General features: G+C 37.5%; 1 protein-coding gene across 7 annotated transcripts in view; it reads right to left on the reverse strand.

Annotated features, from left to right (window-relative positions):
* mycbp2 (MYC binding protein 2) overlaps window positions 1-17,251 on the reverse strand; it is a 91,916-nt gene that overhangs the window by 72,816 nt on the left and 1,849 nt on the right. For all 7 annotated transcript variants that reach the window (XM_079464024.1, XM_079464025.1, XM_079464026.1 and 4 more), the window contains exons 2-3: window positions 16,972-17,047; window positions 1,788-2,003 (exon numbers count right to left, since the gene is read on the reverse strand). In XM_079464024.1, coding sequence (XP_079320150.1) covers window positions 1,788-2,003; window positions 16,972-17,047 — 292 coding nt within the window. The remainder of the gene's footprint in view (window positions 1-1,787; window positions 2,004-16,971; window positions 17,048-17,251) is intronic.

A 17,251-nucleotide genomic window follows, 5' to 3' on the forward strand; every position in this document is an offset into this window, starting at 1 on the left:
TAAACATTCACAAAATGCATTCATATTTAAAGGGTTTACGGGTTAAAGTAATCCACCCAAAAATGTAAATTCTGTCATGAATGTCAATGAACTGAAAAAGAGAATATTCAAATAAACATATTGAGAAGAATCTATCTGATTATGTCATTCACAACATTTAACTGGATTGGGCAGCAACTGCTGAGTTAGATGGCTATCATTTAAGCTTTAATTGTTATCAGTGACTTCTTTGATTGGTAGATCAGGGTTGTAGGTAATGTAGTACATCACTGGAGGTTCAGCAATTTGTCAGAAGCACATACCATCTTTACAAAAACCTCAGAACTCCTGGTAGGTCAGGCTTTAACAGTTTATATGTTAGGAGAAAGAATTTGGAACACCTGGACTCTGTTCAGCCACTGTAAAGCCACCATCATACCACCACAGAACAGACTATATCTGAATTACTGACCATTTCTCTCAAGTAAATGTGGAAAAATTCATCACTATAGCAACAGTGTTGTGGTGCCAAGAATTTCCAATGAATTTATGTGATTTTCTCAGACTGAAAGAAAATTATACAACTGGGTGTAAAAGACGAATTTACATCAACTGGCTTATAATTAGGTGTTGCCATTTCACATAACAGGTTCATGGAGGGCAAAAGCATATGGATCACAAGAGACTGTAAACCAGACATTGGGTCTCATTCACTAAGCTTCCGTACGCACAATTTTGTGCGTGAAATGTGCGTCTGAACGATTTTAAGAACAAATCATGATTTAAGTTAAGTAATTCTAAATTTAAGAAAAAATATGAGGACAACTGAAACCACACGTTTGCAGATAGCACTTGGTCTGTACGGTCTTATAATTGCGTTAAGAAGTATTATTTTATCTCGTCACGACAATAATCATATTCAATTGTTACCTTAATTGTATTATATAATTTGTTATTTATTAAGTAATAAAAAAGCACAATTGAATATATTCTTTACTATATTAGATTATACAGTATACAGTGAAGAGTAAGAGTAAGAAAAGCTGCATACATCTTCAGCTGCAACGTTTCTACTAAAAACGCAAATACACACATACATGCGCTAATGAGAGGTCTGTAATCTGGGTATAAAATAATAAAAGTTGTTTAATTGTGTTTGAAATGCATTTTAGAATGGCATTACTTGAGGGTCGGGTAAGAGCACGTCTGTGAACACCAGCATGTTTGACAAGTGACAAAAGGCTGTAAGGAAAGTGTGTGCAGAAAGCCCTTATTTGGAGGTGCAGGGCGTGTTTTATGCAAATGACTAGTCTTGTGCATGCAGCTGCTCATTCAACACTCCAAATTCAGTTAAGAACGATATTATTTAATATGTTGTGAATTAAGCGGAGACTTTTCGTGAGAAGTTCTCCTGTGCTTACAAAATACAAAACAATCCACGCAGTTATTGGTGAACGAGACCCATTGTCCTCTTCACAGCTATGTTTAACATCTACAATGGAATTTTAATAAAGACGTTTCTGTGAGAAAAGTTTGATTCTAAAGATGCCTCTTTCTGTTATAAGGCACTGTGTTGATCATTCAAAAATCTTAGATTTTATTTCAAACAACTTCTTTTGAGCATTAGACAGCCAGTCATTAATGTGTAGAACAGTATGAGGATGAATCAATTATGACATCATATTAATTTCAGGGAAATAAATGTCCAACACTCTCAACCTTATTCTCTATTAAAATAGACCCTACATAACTTTGTCCTACATAACAGCTCTCAAAGTCATATCTTTGCATTTGTGTCTGTCACTGACCTTTGGCAGTTTTACGGCAGGTTCACGGTACTCCTCCTCCTCCTCACTATCAGAGTCTCCGCTCTGGACAGAATTGCGTGAGGCCAGGGCCAATGTCGTCTCCTTCTGCTGCCAGTCGAGAACACAATGACGCACATTACAGTAGACGTTGAATGCTGAAGGGTTGCTGTGGAGTTTGATGTCTGGCACTAGCAAGGCCCCATCCAGACCTTCTGACTGCAACACATTAGATGGAGAATTAGCGATATAGGAGCAGCAAGAGATGAGGCGCTGTTGATTATATACATAAGTACATATCCTTGTGACTAAATGTAAATATATATATATTTATATATAAATAGCTGAATCGGAAGTGGCAGGACGATGAGAACATACATACATATATATATATATATATATATATATATGTGTGTATGTTATCATACCGATCACACACTTTCATACCGATATTAACGGTATGAAAGTTCCATATAATTTTTACAGTGAACACAATTGTCAGTTATCATTATCATCACAATTTTTTAAAGGAGTCATATGATTATTAACTTGTGGTGCAATACAATGTGTTTATATGTTTATTCGCCCCGCCTTTCTAAACGTGTCAACTTTTACAAAACTCATCACTCTGGGAACCGCAGTGTGCTTTGATTGGCCAGTTGAGCAGTGCGTTGTGATTAGGGATGCACCGATACCAGTTTTTCTCTGCCGATCCGATTCCGATACTGAACTTTCAAATATCGTCCGATACCGATCCAAATCCGATATCAGTTATTGTTGACCTTTTAAGGTTTAGAATGTCTGTAACTCACACAGTCATTAAATTTATCTGCTTAAAGTCAAGCTTTGCATATTCATGAAATACATCAAAACTTAGATAAATAATATACACAGTATGACGGACATCTTTATTAAGGACACTGTGCTAAACTTATAATTGAAATTTGAAAATGTAATGAAAACATTACATTTAATCAAGCTATGGAGTCATCCAAATGACAATCTGTATTTTCCAACCATCCAGCATTTCTTTGATTGTAGCTGAAGTCACGCTGTTGTGTGTGATCCTCGCAACTCTTTAGCATGTAGCACAGCACTCTGCAATGCATAACCAGAATCCATCCCATCCGCGGTTAAACTCAAAAGGGACATGGGACACACGTCGGAGCTCCAAATATTAGCAGTGAAGCTCAAAGATTTTACATCTTTTAACTGATCCGCAAACATGCGACGACACTATAAAATAACTCAGGCAAAGCTGTTTCAGAAATGTATTTACGCGATGGTAAACTAACGCGGTTCAGGCGACGGAAGCCTACATTTTCCACAACAGAGAGAGGCTGATTATCTAGTACAATAAATTCCACAACTTTTTCTGTGATTTTTACAGATTTTTTTGTCGTCTTTGTGAAGTTTTTCTTGCCTTTGAAATAATTCCTGCAAGGTTTGGTGCTTTAATTCGTCCTTTTTGCGTTTCGCTTGTACAAACTCTTCGTGATCTTTTCCGTGATGCTTCTGAAGATGTTTGATTAAATGTGTCGTGTTGTAACGCGCAACAGTACTTACACACTGGCAGCTGTGCTGCTTTCTGTTGTTTCAAGCGTGAAATATTTCCACATCTGCGACATCTTCAACGCGCTGAAATTTCCATATAGGCGTAAAGTTGGGTCCTGAAAGGTCTCCCCACTAAACTCGCCTGTCGGGCCATTACGCAAAATAAATTTCAAAGTATTTAATTATTATTTTTAAGTAAATGCATTTTTCTCAAAATAAACGAACGTTTTCTATTTACTTAAATACAGCTCCCCGTTCAACAATTGCTGGTAATTTGGTATCGGATTTGGATCGGTTGTGCTGACTCGCGCATGATCGATACCCGATCCATTCAAAAAGGTATGGATCGGAGCCAAATCCGATCCAGAGTATCGGATCGGTACATCCCTAGTTGTGATTGTGGTGCGGAAATGTTACGCCCCTTACCATAACAACAAACTTCCAGGACGAGGCAGATAATCGATTGTCAGTTCATCTCTCCTCTCACTCAGAGATGTTTTGCGTTATAACAGTTGCAAAAACAGAAACGAGCATGAAACAGGAGGATCAAAACCGCCAGAGTGTGTGTGAAATCACAGAGCACGCAACTTTCATGCCGGAACGATAGTCAGTTCGCCCCGCCAACCCACTCGGAAGGGAACTTGCGTTAGACCACATATTATAAATAGCATAGATACAAGCACATAGGTAAATAAAAGAGTAAAACCAGCATCAGTTTGGACTTCAAACCAAGTTAGGAGACTGAAAAAGACGGAAGGACCAGAAGGACACTTCCCAGAGGCATGTTTTTATTTTGACTTATGCATTTCCGCTGTGACATGGCAGCAGCAGCACAACGGCTGCGTATTTTTATTTGCATGTAAATGTGGGCAGCGTTATGCAAACATAACCACAAACTAACGTAGAAATTAGGGCTCGGGCGATCCCAATACTCTGGATCGGTATCATGTCGATACAGACCATTTTAGCTGAATCGGAAGTGGCAGGACGATCCAAAATTCGATGCCGTGCTAAATAATATTATCAAGCTTTAAGAAGGATGAGCTATAAAGAAACCGTTGTAAGAGTTTTTTGCGCTAAATTTGAACATTTTCTTATGTCATGCGATAGCTTTATGTGAGGAGAAAACTAAAGATTTAATTTTAATTATTCTGCATAATTACTAGATAATGGTCTTTGGTGTGGATTAAAAGGATTGTATTTTGCTGGAGTTGGTAATCACTGATGATTAAAGCGTTGGAAGCCGGCTGAGTAAAACGCGTCACTCACACACAATAACTCTGAATCAGAGGTTTAAAAACAAAGGCTCAGTAAACTGTTGGAAGGATGCAATGCACTTTATTTAAAACAACTAACATTTGTGTTGTGACTTAAGCACACACTTTCTTCTGAAGTTCATGTCAAGGTGGATGTATGAAACCCATAATTTCTGCGTCCAAGACGTGAAAAGTACATGTAAAAAAAGTCTGCTTTTTTACTTCTGCGTCGTACCTGTGCTGTAGGCTACGTGTCAGTTTTCATTTATACTTCGGCGTCGTTGTCCGCGTGGACAGGCAATGACCACTAGGCGTAAGTGTCCATGCGCGTGTTGCTTGTGTAACCAGGACAAGGGCCTAAGAAGAAGCAACTCGCAGCAAGTAAACATTTTGTTGCAGCTTGATATGTTAAAAACAGAAGAACAAATAATTTACTTCAATGCATTTCCGAACTAATTATCTGAGTCAACATGACGCTATCACAGAGTTTTTGGACCCGAGGGAGGGGTTCAAACCGACCAATTACAGCATTTGCGGTCCAAGTTGAGTTGACGCGTTGATACATTTTTGGAGAGGTGCACGTCAGGCTACGGCGTAGGTCAGACGCAGAAGTAAAAATCCGCCTTAAGAGAATGAATGAAGCGTAGATATGTACTGTAGTGAAGTATTTTCACTTTTACTCTTGTAAAAAAAATTATATCTGTATTTTATGAGAGTGTTTTTACACAAAATGATTGAACTACATTTCATGTTCAGTCAACTTTCAAAAATACGTTATAGTTTTGTTCAATACAATGAAATACATGCAATTCTGCACTGATCAGGAAAAAACAGGACTAGTATCGGTTTGGGATCTGTATCGGCCGATACTTTCAATTCAGGTATAAGAATCGAATTGTAATGGAAAAACTGGAATCAGCCCACACCTAGTAGAAATGTGGGGCGTGATTGCTAGAGGCGTTTTGACAGATCTGGATCAGACTTTTGTTAAAAACTTAGAGTTTGGAGACATTGGACAGCTTAAACATGCATAAACAGTTATATAACACACTAAATAAAAAGCAAACATGCTGTCCTGTTCCATGACCCCTTTAAAATGTGCTGGAAATGTCGAAAAAGTACAGGTCCGTGCCCATATGCAAAAACCTTTTAAGACGCATCTCCGTCTGTTCACGACCGAGTTGCACATGCGGTTGTTTATTCAGGTTTGTTATCTAAATGTTAATCGTGCACAAATAGTAACGGCAGACCCCAAGGGAGCACAAACTCCCAAGCACCAGAAAGAGTCTGAGCCAATAGCCCTGTGGTAATTGCGTAGACATATAGTGCTAGTGCTATATTATTTTATTATTTTATAATATATTATTTTGCTTGTTTTTAGCACACCTGACATAACTGAACAAACCCTGCGATTCATAATGCACCTCTGTTATTCTAAGTTTTGTGTAAACAGTCCTAGTCTAAGCCTTAGACGTCACCCCCCACGGACCGTTTGCTGAACGTCTGATGCATAAGGCACACTTTTCTGAAAACACTTCAGCATGTTCGTCAACAATTTTCTCCTCCAACCCATGCTGTTTGCTAGGGATGCACCAATACCACTTTTTAAGGATCGAGTTAGATACCGATACTTTTTCCCTGGTACTCGCCGATACCGACACCAGGTTTTTTTGTTTGTGGCAATTTTCTAAGAACAACACAATGAGACTAATGAACATATCAGCATCTTTATTTGTAACAACTTCAACTCATATTATGAAAAAATAAATCAATCTTATGTGCTTATCAAAAATATTTTCAAAGCCAAAATTCAGTGTTCAATAACCTCCAAAGGGCAAAACCGAGGACATAAGCATGCAGATTGCCATGCGTGGGCCGTCATCATTGATTTTGAAATATTTCCACACTGCTATGCGCGAATGAAGCGTTAAAAGAGAGTGATTTACATGTTAAGTCAATGCAAAGACGCGATATCGACCTACCTACGGTGCGTTTCATGCGAATGAGGCGGCGTGAATTGAGCGTTCGCGTTATTCACGCCAGTTAAAAAATCTGAACTTTGGCGAAAATTTTCGCCGCGTTAACCAATCAGAAGCTTGCTCTAGTAGGGACGTGATAATGACATAGCGAGCGGAGGCAGAAATCTGAAACAACAATGAAGGACTGCGCCTCTGGACCCAGACACGGCGCCGAACGAGTTTACGTCTATCTTCAGCCTTCCATAGCACATTATGAGCAGCTACCTGCTCAACAAAATGTCCGCCATTTCGCAACAAGAGTGGAGCCGCCTGCCAGTAGCCCCTCCCATGACGCGAAATTCACTCGCGATTGAAGTGAATTCCACGCGCGAATTTAGCGAGTGAACTGAAAATGTTCAAGCGTCCAACTACACACGAAAAGCGCGATTTAGGTGTGAACACTCTATGACATTGTGTCTGCTACGGCAGGTGTCTCTGTGTGCACTGTCAATTACTTCACGTGAGGTATCGGTCTTTGGTATCTGGGAATTTTTACGAGTACGAGTACATGAGCTTGGTATCGGGTCAGATACCGATACTGGTATACTGGTACCGATACTGGTATCGGTATCGGTGCATCCCTACTGTTTGCCCTTTTTGTTTTTCATCAACTGAAAAAGATTGTTCTGAAAGCGATCGCAATGATATTGTTTGCGGCATCCTTATTGTTATATCTCTATTCTCTTAAATTTAGAATGATTTTCAAAACCTTATTTTAATAGTTACTGTCCAGTGTGAACAGCTCTTAACACTGTTTTGAAACAATATATATTACAATATAGATCATACATTAAATTAATTTAATACAATATAGATCATACATTAAATTAATTTAATGGCCAACAAATGGCCAGCACACAACTGATCACCTTTCAAGCCTACACAACATATGGTGGTGATTAGGAATTAATTTTCCTATAGCTGAAAAAGCAAATGGGGATTTCTCCCTCTTTACAGAAAGAAATTTTAGGCTTGATACTTCTGCATTAAACATTTATCATACTTTGCCTACACATTTTTTGGTATAAATTTAAAAGCAGATATGGGCCATTCTACAGAATTCGTGCAAACTGCTGTCTCATATAAAAAAACATGTTTAAAAAGCATCCAAGTATTCAAATCTTAGCTGTTTACTAAGATCCTTCTATCATCTTTCTAAATCCACAATAATATTGATATTTAATACCACGGGAAAAAAACTGCCATAACAACAAGGCCCTACACATTTTTCTTTGTTAAAAGTTAAATTGAACAAGCCTAGACAATGAGGTATATTGTTATATTATTTAATAATAGTAGTTTTTTTCAGTATTAATTGACCAGAGCTTACATTAATAGTTGTAATTTTTAACTTACATTTTAAAGAGATTAATAAATCCTTAAACAAATGTTTGTACACATATAATCGTTGAGCATCGAGTCAAGTCTGTGAGAGGAGGAGGGCTTTGTTGTCACTACGTTCACGTGCAGTGTGTGTCAACTCACTGTCACAAAAAAAAGAGAGGGCGCAGGAATGCACAAGCTGGTATCGATACATGGGACATGCGTATTGGAACGACTTCCTATTTTTCACTATTGATACGTCTGAAAATATTGATATTTTTGACAACACTAGTGTGTAAAAAATTAATCAGAACTTTGCTCGCAAACCATGTGGTGATTAGCATCTTTCACCTAGGCCCAAACTTATAAAAAAATTGTAACCACCAAAAAAAGTCACGACCGAAAAGTATCACTAGGTTTCATTGTTTTGGTAGTAACAAAAATTGTTTCGTTACAGAGAAAAAGAAACACTTAATAAAAAATCTCTGTACAGTTTTGCAAATTATTGGTATCTTAGTATGTTTTGGTAGTGATATAGTATGTGGGCTGTAGGTTTTCTATTAGATATTTACAGTCAGATGAGTTTCTGTTATGTGCTGGCTGCGTATATGTTAGGTTTTAATGTTGGAAAGAGGGCGGAGACCAGCAGCTAATTTGAATTTAAAGAGACACACACCAAAACAGCCTCCACACAGGCAAAAATAGACTTGTAGGGTACAGTATGATAAAAGATCTGTGGTGTATTTTGAGCTGAAACATCACAGACACATTCTGTGGACTCTTAAGATTTACATAACATGTTGTAAAAGGGCTATATTAGAGGTCCTTTAACATAATTTGTTAAAAGTCTGATTCAGCTGTGCAAATAAAATATTGTGATCACTACCAAAACATTCCCATCACTACGGAAAATGTGTGTGTCATGACCGAATTATGGGATTATTTTTGTCAAAAATAAGGTAAATTAAATTAGGTTAAAGATGTTATGATAGTGTTTGTTTCAATATATATATAAAATAATGAATAATGAAAAAAGTTTATTTAAACAAAATCTTAATATGTAAAAATGATCCTTCTTATTCAATTATATATTATTGTGTTTCGGTGGAGACAAAATTTGGGGAGAGGAAGAATTGTCCAAAACTTTTCTGAAGGAAAATGAACTGCATAATTACTAGAACTGTGTACCTTTGATATAAGAGGTCGACCAATTATCATCCCTGGCCAATTATCAATGTCGAAATTAAGCATTTTTATGATTTTCGACATGAGTCATTTTCAAAGCAAATTAGCTGATAAATTAATTTATCTTTGAAACACGCTATCTGGCTCCAATGCAGCCTCCTCTGTTGTAATTAACAATCCACTCTTTGGCCTAATGCAATGCCCACCATTTGATTTGATGAAAGTTACGATTCCGGACAATCAACGCAGAAGGCTGCAGACAAGGAAAGGATTGCAGTCTCACACTGAAAGCATTTGCTTGATCGAGCTGCTTCAGTGACCTAAAAACGCATTAGTTGACGGAATAGGCATTTGTACATTAATTTAAGTCATGCCAATTCACAGATAAAAAACAATTTTAAAGCATCAAGGGCTTGCGTCTTCTCAAAAGACAATCTTAAGTCAGTTCACAAAGACAATGCATGCGCACACGGGACAAAGCCTGCACTCAAACTGCTCGCAACAAGTGTCAGATTGTGTTTTTTTTGCAATTTATTACGCATAAATGTTCAGATACACACATTATAATTCCCGTCTTGGAGAGTATAGAGCTTGTTACTCGACGACACACCGCGTGGAATGTTGCGCCATCTTGGGAGGATGGCTGCTAGTGAGTTCAATGCAGTGATTTTACATGTAGTAACCATGATTTCTGGGCAACGTTTTTGTCAGAGCTTTTGATATTCTTCATTTTGAACATATTTTTTATTTTTACACCAGACATATATCCGGTTCAAAATATTGGTTATCGTTCTACTTGATCTGTGATAATCGATATCGACATCGGCCCTGAAAAACGCATATCTGTCGACCCCTTTGGATATATAAAACATTCTGGGGAACTAATTTTGAATGGCCCGTATACAACCGGAAAGACTAAAAATATTGATATACTGTATGTATTTTAAACATATGTCTTTCAGCTATTTGTGGTTCTTTAATATATTGATATATTCAAACATATATGCTAATTATTTCAACCATAATGGAAATTAAGTAATTTAAGCAAAATCGGAAAAAAAGCGGGTCCCAGGGACTCAGTCAAATATGATGTGGAGAAGGATAAAGTAAAAAAAGCCTTTATTAAGTGTGGCTTAAGTCATTTAAAATATGAGCCAACATGTTTCGACCAACAACTGGTCTTCCTCAGGGCAAAGTATCACAAAGGATGAGAATGACATCAAATTATAAATAACCTCACACCCACAGTCACACAATGGAATATTCAATTAACCTAATCAAGCCTTCTACAATCAATTAAGCCAATTAGGCAATCAGGTCTACAGGATAGGAGAACATCCATAATTGGCAACACAGTAAATAAAGAGAACCAAGAAAAGAAATACCCCTCAACGTAGGTCATCTGGAGAGGAAAATAACAAGTTTTGAGCATACATAAAGACATAAATACGTATTAGGCAAACCCAATATATAGGCATAGACAACATATCATAAAAAACTCAATGTCCTCATTCAGACCTGGATACCGAAGTGCATCAAGCTGATGGATCCAAAATGTCTCGCGCTGGTTGAGTCTACGGATCCTATCCCCACCTCTATCCACAGGTCTTACATGCTCCAAGACCTCTATTTTTAATAGGGAATCATTTTTGTTGTGCATATGTAAGAAGTGTTGAGCCATCTGATAGTCTGGGCTGCTAATACGAATAGCATATTTATGCTCCGCCAACCGATCACGTAAACGTCTTTTTGTGCGACCGACATAAAACACATTCTTACAGGGGCAAGATAGGCGGTAAATAACAAATGTAGTGTTACAGTTTATAAAATCATTCATTTTAAATGTTCTATTAGATTTAAAATCCACAAAACTTTTACAGGGAATGATATTAGTACAATGAGGACAATTCATACAACGGTATAACCCAATAGGTCTCTTAAGCCAACTTTCCTTCTTCTCAGGGGGAAGATAGCTATGTACCAACTTATCTCGAAGAGTCGGGGCCCTTCTGTAAGAAAACAGAGGCGGTTGAGGAAAGACCTGTTGGAGGGTAGAATCCGAACTAATAATGGCCCAGTTATCCTGAATAATCCGTTTTATCTGTCTGGCCTCCCTACTATATTGTGTAACAAAAAAGGGGCGGGATTGATTATCTACTTTACGTCCCTTCTTAGTCAAAGTATCAGGGAGATAAAGGGATTGAGCTCTGGAACGTGCACGAGCGACGATATCTGGTTTGTAGGCTCTTTTAGCAAAGCGTTCTGACATAATATCTGCCTGTTTTTCAAAATCAACATTGTCGTCACATATGCGGCGTAACCGCTGGAATTGGCCAAAAGGTACATTGTCAATGAAATACGGAGGATGAAAAGAGTCAGCCCTAAGAATGGTATTTCTGGATGTCTTTTTTCTGAAAAGCGTGGTATGTAACTTTCCTTCTGGGTCAATAGAAATGGTTAGGTCTAAAAAATCAATACTGGTTTTAGAGTATTCTAAAGATAATTTAATATTTCTATTGATGGAATTAAGGTATTGGTGAAACTCCCGGACCTGAGAGTCGGTACCCTTAAAAATAAATAATAAATCATCAATGTAACGACCATACCATGTAATACAATGATAGAAAGGATTAACCGAGTTGAGGACATACAGCTTCTCCCATAACCCCAAAAACAGACAAGCATAATTAGGTGAAAAACAACAACCCATTGGTACACCAATCTTCTGTTTATACAGCTTGTCCATGAATATAAAAACATTGTTATAAATAATAAACTCAGTGAGTTGTACAATAAATTGAGAAGGAGGTCTTTTGTCCTTTCTATCAGAAATAAAATGTTTCAAGGCGTGTAGACCCTCCTCGTGGTCAATGTTAGTATATAGAGACTCAACATCCATGCTAATTAAATAGTTGGACCCAACATTGCCTAAATTCGACAAGCTGTTTAAAACATCCACAGTATCCTCAATGAAAGAGGGCAGAGTTCTAACAAACGGCTTAATGAAAAAATCAACAAACTTGGACGCTGGTTCAGTAAGTGTACCGTTACCCGAAATAATTGGTCGCCCAGGGGGGTTATCAAAAGGGGGTTTATGTACCTTAGGAAGTAAGTAAAATGTAGCCAGAGATGGGTGTTCAACTATCATATATTTCATTTCACTATCAGTAATCCATTCAGAATTTCTGGCATGCGTTAGAATGTTATGAAAAATAACGGTCAATTCAGACATTGGATTGCTAGTAATTCTTTCATAGTGCTTAGTTTCCAACTGTCTTGTCGCCTCTAGGATATACATATCTTTAGAAAGGACCACTACAGCCCCACCCTTATCAGCAGGGCGAATAATTATGTCATCAATCATAGTGAGCTCTTTAAGAGCCTTGCGTTCACTTATAGTCAAATTCGATATTAGTGTGGGTCCGGACTGAGTATCGAAACATTTCTGCACATCAAAATCCACTTTCTTACAAAAGGCTACAAGAGAAGGATTCGATATTATGGGTGTAAAGAAAGATTTAGGTCTAAACAAATAATGATTCCCTATTAAAAATAGAGGTCTTGGAGCATGTAAGACCTTTGGATAGAGGTGGGGATAGGATCCGTAGACTCAACCAGCGCGAGACATTTTGGATCCATCAGCTTGATGCACTTCGGTATCCAGGTCTGAACGAGGACATTGAGTTTAAGTGTTTTTTATGATATGTTGTCCATGCCTATATATTGGGTTTGCCTAATACGTATTTATGTCTTTATGTATGCTCAAAACTTGTTATTTTCCTCTCCAGATGACCTACGTTGAGGGGTATTTCTTTTCTTGGTTCTCTTTATTTACTGTGTTGCCAATTATGGATGTTCTCCTATCCTGTAGACCTGATTGCCTTAATTGATTGTAGAAGGCTTGATTAGGTTAATTGAATATTCCATTGTGTGACTGTGGGTGTGAGGTTATTTATAATTTGATGTCATTCTCATCCTTTGTGATACTTTGCCCTGAGGAAGACCAGTTGTTGGTCGAAACATGTTGGCTCATATTTTAAATGACTTAAGCCACACTTAATAAAGGCTTTTTAACTTTATCCTTCTCCACATCATATTTGACTGAGTGCCTGGGACCCGCTTTTTGTTCCGATTTTGCTTGTTCCCTACCCCAAGAGCACCTATCACAGACTTTTCAACTTCACCTGAGCGCCTGGTTGAACCTCTTCTTAAGTCATTTAAGCGCTGAAGCGTTTAAATAAATCAAACAAAAGAGATGACATTCGAGCAATATGTCTTCAATCAAGCAGAGTCTTCCCTACAGTAGAAACTCCACCCATCTGTTTATGAGCAAACAAAGGCACGGAGCTCCTTTTAAGGATGTGGCAGGATAGGAAAAATATAAGTGAGCTCTTCTCTATAGTCAGTTGGGTTTTAGGGCGGAGGATTTGTACAGCATATACTCTCCTCTGCTATGTACAATCACATTATTCTCAGCAACCACAGCCTGTGAAGCACTGCCATCCACTAGGGAAAACAGAGTGCCTGGGAAAGGATATCCAAACACAATTAGACATTATCCTCACAAATGCTTTGGAAATGGGAAGACAATAGACAATATCCAGTATAAGACATTTTGGGTTGCCTATTTTCTGAGCATTGTTATACACATTGAGACAAACCCTAGCTGCCCGTTAAACTATAGGTGCTTAGTGCAGGAGATGCAGGAAGATGTTGCCATGGATACATGTAACACATGGGATGCAATCAACAGCCAATCGTGACCCGGCCACTCCCAAAATCTCCACCACGTGTTCACTGGAATCTCTGCCCTGATGACTAAAATCAGTAACCTAGCAAATCAATTAAATGTCCCATTAAGAAAATGAAATTTAAACAAAAAAAAACATTCTGGATTAAAATCTCATTTTGATGACGGTCAAACAATGTAAAGAAGCCTATATCAAATACAACAAAGTATTTAAAAAAATGCTATAATAATTTCATTAATTAAATAAAATGCATAAATATTGTACACAAGATCGTACACTGGATGGAAAAGGAAAACATCATGTAAATATATTTAAATAATCTGTAAAGCAATTCTCACTATTAACTAGTTGTTATTAGTATGCATATAATTGGCAAATTGGTTGTTCTATTAACAATAGGGATTCACCGATATTTAAATTGTGGCTGAAACCGATAACCGATAATTCTTTAACATTGGAAGCTGATAACCGATATATTGGCTGATGTACAGTATCTATATACAGTAGCTCAGTGGTAAGAGCATTGCGTTAACAACGCAAGGTTGTGGGTTGGATCCCAGGGGATTGCACATACCTATATATAAATGTATAGGATAATGCAATGAAAGTCGCTTTGGATAAAAGCGTCTGCCAAATGTAAAATCTAAATTAGGAATGTTCATTTCGGTAATTTCCTTAACTGAGAACAGAAATACATTTTGTGTCTCATTTGAAACGCAGAGTCCTCTGGAGGTGGCGTTTTACGGCTGCATACGCCTTTTGAATGTGGAGTCCGGAGGACGCAGAGAGATGAGACTAAGAAGCTGCTTTGTAACAATGAAAATTGTAAAAAGCTCTATATAAATAAAGTTGACTAGACTTGACAGTTGACTGTGACCCATTAAAAAAAAAACTCGCAGATTTATTAGATTTAGATTTAAAACTTTGATAGACCAGCAGACCCGCAGCAGAAAACACCCTTTCAGATGGCACGGATGTCCCAGGAATGCAGAGATAACGCTTCGGGAAGCGCGTTTCATTTGCTTTCAATCAGCCAGGATTAATGTAAATACAAACATAATTTATTCCTTATTAATATTGAGTTGTTTGTTTTTATATGTCACGTCTAAAAGAAGTCTGTTTTCTCCTTTCCAAACCGTAAGGGAGTATGCCAATGCTAAGCATCCCTGAGATAAGTTTATGTAAAGGATAAATTGATTTCTAGAATCAAAATTGAAAAAACTGAGTTTCATTACGGCGCGGATTAGGGCTGGGCGATTTTTTCGATTTTTCCGATAAATTCGAGTTTACGTTTTAACACGATTTAATTTTTGTTAAATCGAGACATCGAGATTTAAAAAAAAAGTTTATCATGCACATCCAATTAGATACGTTGGAAATACTTGTCAATACCACTTGATGGCGCGCTTGAACGCGTCTCAACCGCTCACTCAGTGACAAATCAGTAACGTAGAAGTTAACGGCTAACATCATGGAGACGCCTGGCTCTTCGCATCAGGATGATCTTGTATCAAAGAAAGGTAGTAATGTTACTTCAGTGATTTGGAAATGGTTTGGATTTGAGAGGGCAGACGTCAAACAAACTTTCGTCAAATGCAAGATATGTAGAAAGTCAGTTGCAACCGGCAGTGGCAGCACAACTAATTTGTTTCAGCATTTGCGACAGAGACATTAGGCTGAATGGCTCGAATGCACAAAATTAAGAGATGAAAACAACACAGTCAGCCACCCAAAGACGACAGATACACATCGAAATGCACAACGCCAGGTTTCATTAGCGGCATCATTTTCCAACGCCATTCCATATGATAGAAAGTCACACCGATGGCAAGAAATAACAAATGCTGTGGCATTTCATATTGCAAAGGACATGGTTCCCATGCACACCGTGGAAAAGCAAGGGTTCATAAATATGCTACACGCCGTTGATCCAAGATACAAGTTACCAAGCCGCAAACATTTTACAGAAGCCGCAATTCCCCGAATGTACACTGAAACACGCGAAAAAGTGTCGGAACAGCTTTATAGCGCATCTTTTTTTCCCACGACGACTGACCTGTGGAGTAGTCGTACTCTTCAGCCATACATGAGCCTCACTTTTTTTAATTAAACTATAGTTGCTTTTATTATTCCATCATATATTTTGCAAAGTTGTACTTCTACACCTTCTTGACCACTGTAAAGTACACTGAAAAAACAACTAGGCACAATAAAGAAATGTTTTAAAATACAAAAACTTTCCTTATTTATGTTTTTTTACTAAATTACTAATAAAGAGAATGTTATTTCAGTACTTTATTGTTGTAGTTATGTTTTAAGTTGACTAGTTAAGCAAAAACGAAAAAATCGAAATCGAAATCGTGAATCGGTCAAATGTTCAGAAAAAATCTAGATTAGATTTTTTTGCTAAATCGCCCAGCCCTAGCGTGGATAAAGAATGTCACTGCGTGTTTTGAGCTGACTATCGCGCACCTACATTAAAAAACGACAAACTTAAGCTTGAGCAAGGCTTACTTGCCCATGATGCACTCTGTTTGGGAAGTAAAATCCTCACAAATGTGGCCTCAACATTGTAATACATTACACTTGTCAAGTGTCCAAGACTGAAACAAAAGGCAAAAAGTGGACAACTGTTTTTATGTTTTTTATTTAATAAACAAATTATAGATGTTCTTCCAGAGCAATCCAGAAAAAAGTTCTTAATAGCCACATGTCTAACAGGTCTCAAGACAGAACATGCTTTTGTATCTTTAATTGACACATTCATAAATACTGTTTATGCATACTGTTCCTACATCAACAATATTTTCCTAATAGCACTACGTAAATGATCAGGACGGAAAGCCAGTACTGTACTGTATTTTAACTGTGAGCAGTGTGCAGCTGAAGTTTAACCAGAGGAAATGATTTATCAGCTAAAATATATCGACCTACATTTTGTATAATGGCCGACATATTATAGGTAGTGGTTAATTTTTTATGTTATCGGTATTGGCTGATACCGATATGGCAGATAATTTATCGTGCATCCCTAATCAACAAGGTTGAAACAAAATGTGCAATGAATCCTACAGTTTCCAAAGAGAATTCACAATCCTACCTTTGTTCTTGATTTCACTTTCGATTTGACTTTTTGCCGCCTTTTTAGTTTCTTCTTACTCAAAGCTTTCTTTCCCCTGTAAAAAATTGAAGATTGTTTGATTGGGTTTTGCAGTTTAGCAACAGGAAATTACTACAAATGACAATAAAAAACAATTCATTCAAAAGCCAAGTTACATCATATGAAAACAAAACCAAAAAACTGCCATTACATAGAGATGTTCATGCCATTCCTGTTTTCACTTTTAACGTTCAGGGAGAATTTTTTTCAAGAACCTATA

This window comes from Barbatula barbatula, assembly GCF_947034865.1.
Source record: "Barbatula barbatula genome assembly, chromosome: 9".
In the NCBI taxonomy this organism is placed as follows: Eukaryota; Metazoa; Chordata; class Actinopteri; order Cypriniformes; family Nemacheilidae; genus Barbatula; species Barbatula barbatula.